Raw genomic sequence first — 10,645 nt, forward strand, 5'->3', positions numbered from 1 at the left:
CTGTTTGATCAATTCATGATAACAATACTCTAAGTAATTTACCTGTGAACACAGTAGTGTAATGGTGTACCACTTCTTTAGAATCCCACTTAATCAAGCCATTTATCTGTATATCAGAAATTAAAGAGCCTATAACCGATGAAGTAAAAATGCTAGTGATAATTATTCCTCAAATCAAAACAAAAATCTCTATAAAGCACCTTAAAGTGTTTGTAGAGTACCAGAGCCCCCTGCAGCCAGTTATCCATTTTTCTCTATCTTTTTATTTTAGTTTCTTGTCTGTATTAGAACCTGTTTAAGTATGATTTCCATTAATCTTGGTTTAAAGTACAGAGCACTATGGTCATTTAGGTATCTGAAATGAATATGTAAAAACAGACAGTGATTATAGTGTGTAATTGGTAATGTCAGGTAAGAGTCGAGAGAATAGAGCTCTGTGCTGTCGCTCCAGGGAGTTGTGAGTGTGTGTGTGTGTATGTGTGTATGGGGCTGGTCTGTAATGAGTCCCTGTAGTGTGGAGTGCTGCTGACATTTCCACTCTAGCCTGAGAGTTAATGAGGTACTCAGGCCTTCACCAGTAGCTCACCGCATGCTGCATGTGATGCTCTTTAGAGTGCCAAGCATACAGAACCTCTATCACAAGCCAGAGAATCCCTGCGTAGATGAATATCGGTCTGTGCAAACTTTACTGGGAAAAGCTGTCTTTAAGGAATAGTTCACCCAAATATTTTGTCATCATTGGCTCATCCTTATGATGTTCTGATCCCAAAATGAACTTCATAAAAGTTAGCAATGATGACTTCATTAAAAACATAAAAAATAAAATAAGCTAAAACAACTAAAAAACAAGATATTTCTTAGTATTGGGTTATTTTTATAACAAATATACATCAATATTCAAATATTGTTGTGGACAATTGCCTTACAGTCAAAAAGATTGCTATAAAATGTCTAATAAAGCTGTTTTGTGATTGTGCAGATGACTCTGGCCGCCAGTGGGATCAGTTACCCCTGTCACCACCTGACTGTGTGCAGAAGATCTTCTCCTGCGCTCACGGTGGACCAGACAGACGAGGTAAAGCAGAACAGACATCAACAGCACTACAATGCATGAACAGTCAGACCTACTGTCTTTCACTTGTGTATATAAGGAGCATTCTGTTTCTCTCATAATTTTTACATTTATATATTTCATTTCTGCTGTTTTTGTTTTTAGCTTTTCGACATATTGAAAGCCAGCATGTGGTGCCACTTTTGGCAATTCTAATGTTTTGTGGGATTTTTAATTAGACCGCTCCACCCAGCCAAAATGGATAACTGATTGCCATTTTTATCTTTAATGAGAGATTCATTGTTGGAATAGAAATGAAGTCCTGTTCTGAATTGATGAAGTAACGTGTAGCGGGCACAGTGATCACTGTCGAGTTGCCAGGCGTAACACTGCAGCCAGACTTGCCCCTGCGTTTCAAATCTGATGGCAACCTTTCAGCAGATTTGCAACTATTACATTCTCTGCACCATTCATACTAGGTTTGGTCCCCAATGTGGAATTAAAATGGGAATTATTTTATGAATTTATGCTTTTTATGAAGTTATAATTGTGTGAGCACCAATATGGAATTTTTTTTTCTATAACATTTTTGTTATTGCCAGCTTTTATGTCTTTTTTTTTTTTTTTTTTTGCCTGATTTTAAACTCAAATGCTTTTCACATTTAATGAAATTAATATTAGAAATTAGAATGGAATTAACATTTTGATATACTGTAGAAAAGATTTTTAATAGTTTTGTAACGTTGCATAGAAACAAATCTCAAGAGGCCTTTTTACGGCCTTTTAAGTAAAAAATGTGAGTGTACATACTCACTCTATAACTTAAATATTCAATAATTTTATTAGTTTTATTTTTAAATGTTTATTTTAGTTTAAAAAAAGGGTTTGATAATGTCATCTTACAATATCAGCATAAAATCAGCCTTTGCAGAGGTTGACAAATTTAACCATGCATGCCACAGTTGGCACTGAAGCGATTAGACTGAGAGAAATTCATTTTTAATGTATTTAGAATGTATTTTAGAAATGTTTTAGTCCCTTGTCAAACTGCCTTTTGCATTAGACTCTTTCCTGTTATAATTTATTGGTATGGTCGTCAATAAATTATGCATCTCTGATATATTGTGCATCGCTAGTTGCACATATCTCTAGTTTTTGTCAAGTTTTTTTAACAAATTGCCTTTGTTTGTTTGTTACAGTGCACAGATGTCCACATGGTCAGTGACAGTGAGGGGGATGATTTCGAGGATGCACCTGAATTTGGTGTAGATGAATCCGAGATCTTTGGCATGGGAAGCTCAAGTTGTCGAAAGTCTCCGATGAGTAAGTTATAGTATCATTTCATCTGGGGCTGACCATAAGGATCTATTTTAATGTATTCCTTCATCTTCCTTCAGTGCCAGAGAACAGTGAAAATGAGGGTGATGCCTTACTGCACTTTACTGCTGAATTTTCTAGAAGGTGAGATCTCTGGACAAAGTAACATTTGTAATCCAATTTCAATAAAGAAAACCAAACATATACTGCATTTCTTTGTAGTTCAGTATGTGGTGTCTTATATACACATTTTTCCAGCACTGCTTGTTTTGAAGAAGTGCTTTAATATGTTTGAAAATAGCTACTCTGATATTTGGTATTTACTCAGAATCAGCACACTGAGGTTTGCTTTGTGTTTTGTAGATATGGCGATTGCCATCCTGTGTTCTACATCGGCTCCTTGGAAGCAGCATCTCAAGAGGCCTTTTACGGCAAAGCCAGAGATGTGAGTATATACTGAACTCCAGAATGTACTTATCAATAAATGTATAATTTCTATCTTGTTTTTTAACTTTATTAAGTGTATTTATTATTAAATTATTTATTTTTTTATTTTAGTTTTATTTTGGTTTTATTTAATTTATAATAAAATTAGCTTTTATTTTATTTAATTTATAATAAATTTTTATTTTATTTTATTTTATTATTTTAGAATTTAATTGAATTGATGGTGACAGTCTGAGTACTGGAAATGATAGGGAAAACAGTAGGAGGTGAGATCAGGAAATGACCTGAACCAGATTCCAGAAACCTATGTCGCCCACGTATAAACACATGCGCTACCAGGTCACGTCTCCAGCATTTCTTCTGAGAGTCATACGCACAGGTATATAAACAACACTAAACGTTTGATTGGCAGAACTGGCCCCCCATCATGATAAATCCCCATCAAATTTCCGTTTCCCATTTGAACAGCTGAAGCTTTATTTAGAACAGCTTTGTGCTGGTTTTCCCGCTGTGTCCTCATAAGGAGGCTTGTATCAACTGACAGCTTGTGTGGATTACGGTCTTATTAGACTGGGAGGATGCAGCAAGATGTTCAGGGGGTTTTGAGCATGAGGAGCGGGCTGGAATGGCTTCCTGCCTGCAGCCCAGCTGATCTCCTCCTCTCCTCAGCACAGGCACAATATGGCCGCCGCTCTCCCCCGAGGACACGGTTCAGTATGTCAGTAAAAACAAACTAACGTAAGAAGAAGAGATGACCTGCTGTGTTCCTCTTACGCAGACAGTCAGTGTTTTTCTTCACGGGTCATACATTATCCATGTGTGCTTCTCTAGTATGTCTTTCTCAGTTGCTAGAAATGTTTTCCATTTGGGTTTTAGCCAGAGGATTTATCTTTAGGAAAGATTTAATGGGACATATTTAAGGCATGCGTCATTAAAAAGTACTTATTACCTCACAAAAATAATGGTAGATTTTCTAAAAATGGGGGGACGTGTCAACTGGGAATTTGTTCCACACCTGCAAAGTCCCAAATGACTTGTGAAAATATTTTTTAGTGTATTTATAATAAACACTAATTTGTGGTATTAGTTAAAGATGATGTAATTTCTGCTCACTAACGTCACCATGTAGAATTGCGAACATAAAAAATGAGTTTGAAATGGGTTTCTCAAGCGCTAACGTCAGAAAGCTATTTCAAACTAGATAATCCCGCCACTCACGGCATTGGTTGAGCCAGTGTTCACCACCTTTGAGTCAGGCGGAATTCTCGTTAAGTGTACGTTCTTTAGAGAACATTTCATGTGCACGTGTGCATATATGGGATGGATTTTTTCTGAGGGCACTTGTGCCCCTCTCTCATAGGCCTGAGAGGCTAATCACTAAGTAAAACACTACATGTGATGAAGTGTTTCTGGAGTGGGAGATGCTCCCAATCCGTCCTTAATGAAAATGCCGGGGGCCCTGGAGTTCATCCGGAGGATCAGCGGAAGACTCTTGAGTCAGGCCACCCATCAGCACACAGGCCTCATCACAAATCCCCTTAACATCCAGCTAATCACGCTAACCCTCCTCTGCCACCCGCACAAAGATGCCCATCAAAATTCATAGCTCCTCTGCGCCCTTCGTGGCTTTTTCATGCATGAGCTTTATGGCGGAGCCTCCGTGACGAAGTGATTTTTCGGCCTGCAATAAAAGAGATGTTTTCTGACACCCGAATGACTTCATGTTATTGATGCTGCTGTGCTAGCATTGGAACTGAGGAAAAATCACTCTCGTCTTTGAACATTGATCGAAATAATTTACTGATGTGTAAAGTAAGTTCTTTTTACTTTTTAACTCATGTTTACATGTTGCCTAATGAGCATCAATGTTTATGTCTTGTTTAAAGGAATAGTTCACACATGGAACACAAAAGATTTTTTTTTTTTTTTAATGCAGTGGTCACTCTTTTCCATGCAATTGAATAGGCACTGAAGCTTTCAAGCTTTAAAAAGGACCCAAAAGCAACCAGAAAAGTATCACAAAAATGGTTAATTTGACTCGGGCACTATATTCAAAGCTGTACGATACTGACATAGCTCTCAATAGCAAATCTATGAGAGAAGTAGCAATGTCCCATTCATGAATGATTATTTCTTGTGAGTCAAATCTTTTCTTGACAATCCAGTGATCAATTATCTAGTCCTAATGGTTAACTTGCACACTACTTTTATGATGCTTTTGCATCCTTTTTTAAAATTTGCATCATGAACACGTGAGAAAAGTTGTTCAAAATTTCTAATTTTTTGTTCCCTGGAAGAAATAAAAGTCATATGTGTTTGAATTACATTGAGAAAATAATGACAGAATTTTAATTTCTTTAAGTGGACTGGCCCTTTAAGAGTTGTATTGCATATACAAGGCAGCTCCTAAAGCTGAACTCTTTTTTTACTACTACTAAAATTACGAAATAATAAAAATATTATTACTAGATTATTGTTAAGTTTTTGTGGGAGAATCTCTTATAGTATTGTAAGTGCCATCTGTTAAAGCACTCCGCTACAGGTCGAAAGAGCAGTAATATGAACTCCTCATTTCCCATTGTTTGCTTTCCTACAGCGAAAAGAGGATGATCACTTTCTCCATTTCTCCCCCTCCAGCACATACACATCGCCTGTAATTAAAAACATCCTTTCACAATGCTTTTAAAAGAGACGTATGGTCGTCTGTGTAACTAGCGTAACTCTCACGATCGGCAGGTGAAGCCACCAACAGAATGTGTTAAATGAAAACTCCAAAAATCTATTTTTCTTCCAATCAGTAGAGTCCTGTAGATATAATAGATAAAACTAGCTCCTTCTTACATCCTAAGATATAACATGATGCTAAAATCAGGACATTTTGGTAGCTTTATTTCTATTTCTGCAGTGTTACACTGGTAGCTCCACCCACAGTGGAATCTCATTGGTCCAAATTCCCTTTTGATAGCTGTTTATTAAAGTCACAATGTAACGGAAGTAGCGACAGATCTTTTCTTCCAAATTGGTATTAGTGTCAGCCTCAGACAGCACGCCCATGGACCGTTGGCTGAATGTCTGATGCATATGGCACACAAAATTGGAAACACTTCAAGAGTTTAGAAGTTAGTTGATTAGTTGAATTCTACAGGAACAAAGATGCCATGACACCAAACCTCGTCATGGAAGAAGAAAGCTGTCGTGTTTACAACTGTGACAATGAGTGCTCATTATGTCAGCTAAACGGCAGATTTTCAAAAGTATGTGAAGTATGTAAAGTTCGCAGCACAGACTCTTTAAAATACGTCCAAAAGTTTTACACACCGGTCTATAATTTTAGGGACATCGTTACATTTTCACTCCCCTAAACATGACGTGAAACAAAACGAACTGTGATTGGTTGCTTTACGTATCAGTCAGAAGGTGCTATGAAGTCTGGCTATGTGAGATTATATTATGTACATCTGAGTGAAACAGATTATCAGAAAAGAAATAATGTAGGAGGGTTGACTTGGTTCTATTCATTGGTTGTTGATTAGATTGAGGTGGATCTGAATGCAGGCTTGCAGTCGATTGTAAGAAAAGGGTTGGGTTTAAATGAGCCTAAATGATTGGAGAAGTCTGCCTTTTCTCTGGAAGACTGAGTTAAAACATTTTGATTAAATTATTAGCTAAAAAATTAAACATGCAAGATGCATTAAAAAATAGTGCATTTTTATTTTATGCCGACTGTTATTGTATCACGTAGCACTCGGCTTCAGTTTTTTCAATCGCATTACCTAACACTGGAAACTTTGATCCTTTATTTGTGTATAGTGATATTTAAGAACAATTTCATTTGGAAGAGACATTTACTAAATGCGAAAGCTTTGCTCAATGTCCTTAGCATGCCTTGAACCCTTGACTAGGTGAATTTAGTCCTGTTCACAACAAGTTTGATGCAACTAAATGACACAAAGTAAAGACATTTTTGCATTTCCGTCGTCCTCCAAGTTACGATATCTGAATGAATCATTTTTAAAAATTGGCTTAATATCTGATTAATGACTTTTATTGCTCAGATTAATGTAAAGGAGTACAAAGACATACATTATTTCATGTCACAATCCTGTAATCCATGTTTTATGTGCCAAAAAGTCATGCTTGATGTGAATAGGCCTTCAATTAGCAGGTAAACACACTTTGTCTTTGTGTTCTGCTGCAACACTGACTCACATGTCCAAAGTTAGCCTGGGAATTCCTTACTTTCTGACAACTGTGTGAAAGCTAGTGCTGTCCCACTCACAGGACAGATCAGCTTTCTCTCTCCCTCTACCCACCTCCCTCTCTGTCCTCTCCTCCCATGTTCCTCTTGAGTCTCTAGCCTTTCCTCCTCGCCATTTAAGGGATTCTTGTCCCGAGCAGGTGGGGGACGAGTTGAGGTGACAGAAAGAGCTTTTGGGTCAGTTTCTTCCCCAGAACAGACCCAGTAATTTGGACTGAGCGCTAATTTCTGCAGGCTAAGAAAAGCCCCACAAAACAGAGGGAAAGAAAGGAAGAGAAAACAATGGGATGAAAGTAGAGAGGAGGGACTGTGGGTAATGGAGGGGCGTGGAACGAGGGAGCTGACCAAAGACTGTTATTAGCGAGAGTAGCTTCTCCCCACCTCTTCAGTGAAATCTTAGAGGCCTCAAAAGGTCAAAACGTTTTTGCAGCTCGGAGCGAATACGCTCAGTCAGTGCTGAAACAGCCATGTCAGTTTTAGGACAGACTGCAAGAGAGGAGTGGAAAAAGTTCATGTCTCGTTTTCATCCACCCCCCTTTCAGTTTTTGACGGGTAAAATCTCTCCAGGTCCCATTTGCTTGTCTACCCAGCGTGAGTGTTTAATCTTTTCAGGGCCTTGAATTGGGCTGGTGAAAGAGGCCTGAGCTCTCTCCCGCCAGGGGCCATGCGGCTCATTCGAGAGCTTTAATCACTGTGCAAACACAGCAGCGCTCCTTCAGTCCTCCATCCATACACACCTCCATAGAGCCCAACTTTCTCTCCTCCGTTGACGCCCTACTTTGCTTCTCTCCCCGCTTTGCTTTCTATTTTTCCTCCGTCGGGCTGTCGAGAAATTCCTCCTGCTGCATTCGACAAACTGTCGGGGGTCAGAGCTGTAGGAAACGTTCAGAGTTGTTCTGTAATTCGGTGGATTTTATTCCCCTGCCTTGTCTGGCAAAACCTTTCATGTTTGTGGCGGCGTGCCTTTATTTTATTTTTTTAATTAGTTGTTGGGTTATATGAGCGACCGCCATACATCTGACGGTGTAAATATCTGTGGATTTGGATGTGCTTTAACATCAGCGGCGCCTTCCTGTGCTAACCTGCGACGATGGAAGGAGGGCACTGGCATTTGATGCAAAACAAATAAAGCGATTTGTTCGTTTTTTGTTTTTCAGAGAAAGTTTGATTTATCCTGCATCAGTTTGATTTGGTTTGGGTGTTTGCTTTGCTCAGGGATTGCAGGGAGGGCATTCGCTGTGTTTTTCTGCTCGTGGACCCTGGTGAAGCATTAGTGGCCTTAAAGCTCTCAGAAAGCCTGATGGTGAATCATGAAATAAGGGTGGATCAGTGAGCCAGGATTAGATGGGTTCTGGCTTCATAGATAGTGAAATGGCCATTGAGGCTTCAGTTTTAATGCCCCCTCAAATGGGTGAATGCCTTAAATTCTTTGCAACTATTTGAATGGTTGGGAAAATGATTTTAAACTTTTGAGTTTTTAAACTTTTGAATCTGTTAACAGTTCTCAAGTATGCATTCTTCTCCTGATGTGAATTGATAGCCATGCTAAAATACTCAGTACAGTGTTCCCTGCACTGCTAGTCAGCTATATATTGCTATATATATTACAGTGCACCAATATTGAATCTCACACTACATTTTGTTGTGTCCAGCTCAAAATTAAGAATAAAAACAAGTATAATTTACATACATCCTTCTTATTTTGTTAAAATATGCATTTTTGCATATTCTGAAGGGTATGTAAACTTTTGACCACAACTGTATTTGTATAGAAATGCCACTTATGCACCAGTTACACTGAATACATTCATATTTTTATCATTTAAAACATTATATTATATTATACTATAATCTTTGTTTTTATTTGTATTTATGTTTTTTAAATATTATTAATTAATAATAAAATGTTATTGTATTTAAATATGCTTAGGAGCAATTTTTAGACTACATTAATGCACCTTCTTTGCCACATTTAAAAGTCTTTGTAAGCACCTTTTTTTTTTTTTTTAATATTATAAAATTTGGTTTGATTTGTTTTATCTGTTCTGTTGAAATCTGAAAGGATCTTATCAATATTCTTCTTCAAAAGCACTAAAGAATTATTAATAGAATTGTTTAGGGACCATAAGGAACCATCAATCATTAAAGGGTTAGTTCACCCAAAAATGAAAATTCTGTCATTAATTACTCGCCCTCATGTCGTTCCACACCCATAAGACCTTCGTTCATCTTCAGAACACAAATTAAGATATTTTTGATAAAATCCGATGGCTCAGTGAGGCCTGCATTGCCAGTAAGATCATTTCCTTTTTCAATGCCCAGAAAGGTACTAAAGACATATTTAAAACAGTTCATGTGAGTACAGTGGTTCAACCTTAATATTATAAAACGACGAGAATACTTTTTGTGCGCCAAAATAACAACTTTATTCAACAATATCTAGCGATGGGCGATTTCAAAACACTGCTTCATGAAGCTTCGAAGCTTTATGAGTCTCTTTGTTTCGAATCAGTGGATCGGAGCGCCAAAATCACATGATTTCAGTAAACGAGGCTTCGTTATGTCATAAGTGTTTCGCAATTTCAATAGTTCACGTGACTTTGGCAGTTTGATACACGCTCCGAACCATGCTTCGAAACAAAAGATTTGTAAAGCTTCGAAGCTTCATGAAGCAGTGTTTTGAAATCGTCCATCACTAGATATTGTTGAATAAAGTTACTATTTAGTTTTTTTGGGGGCCACTGTACTGAACTGTTTTAAATATGTCTTTAGTAGCTTTCTGGGCATTGAAAAAGGAAATGATCTTGCTGTCAATGGAGGCCTCACTGAGCCATCGGATTTTATCAAAAATATTTTAATTTGTGTTCTGAAGATGAACGAAGGTCTTACGGGTGTGGAACGACATGAGGGTGAGTAATTAATGACAGAATTTTCATTTTTGGGTGAACTAACTCTTTAAGAATCTTAATCGGAACCAGAATTTTAATCCATATGGTACCTATCCCTAACTGTTTGTATATGTGTATTTCTATTGTTCAGAGAAAACTGCTGGCCATCTACCTCCACAATGACGAGAGTGTCCTCAGTAACGTGTTCTGCTCCCAGATGATGTGTGCGGACTCCATAGTGTCATATCTCAGCCAGAACTTCATCACATGGGCCTGGGACGTTACTAAGGAAGCTAATAAAGCCAGGTAACACTGTTTTGCAGTCTCCCTTTCATCCCTCTCATGGCATGCACTCACAATAGCAGTCAAACCATCCAGAACGGTGTGGATCGGAAGCATTTTCACACTCAAAATGGATGATCTCTTAATGAGAGGCATTCTTCCCTTCCCCCTCTCTCCTCTCCTGACTCTCTCCTCATAGAGAGCTTTAACAAAAGATGTCGTGTTTGCTCACTGAGGCCCCGGTAGGGCAATCTGCACTAATCTGCCCTGCTAAAGGGTCAGTTAGACACACAGCCATCATAGAGTGTACTCCTCAGAATGTCTTCATTTCAGGATGCCAGTTACAGAGGTGGCGAGGGTTTTACGTTTTGTCTTTGGTCAATTGCAACTTTTGGACCTCAG

General features: G+C 38.2%; 1 protein-coding gene across 1 annotated transcript in view; it reads left to right on the forward strand.

The window, feature by feature from the left end:
* faf1 (Fas (TNFRSF6) associated factor 1) overlaps nt 1-10,645 on the forward strand; it is a 75,696-nt gene that overhangs the window by 39,403 nt on the left and 25,648 nt on the right. Inside the window, exons 9-13 of the mRNA XM_051904377.1 lie at nt 980-1,075; nt 2,251-2,374; nt 2,449-2,512; nt 2,732-2,813; nt 10,113-10,267. Of these exons, the coding sequence (XP_051760337.1) occupies nt 980-1,075; nt 2,251-2,374; nt 2,449-2,512; nt 2,732-2,813; nt 10,113-10,267 (521 nt within the window). The remainder of the gene's footprint in view (nt 1-979; nt 1,076-2,250; nt 2,375-2,448; nt 2,513-2,731; nt 2,814-10,112; nt 10,268-10,645) is intronic.

Source organism: Ctenopharyngodon idella, chromosome 8 (genome assembly GCF_019924925.1).
Source record: "Ctenopharyngodon idella isolate HZGC_01 chromosome 8, HZGC01, whole genome shotgun sequence".
NCBI classification, from domain to species: domain Eukaryota; kingdom Metazoa; phylum Chordata; class Actinopteri; order Cypriniformes; family Xenocyprididae; genus Ctenopharyngodon; species Ctenopharyngodon idella.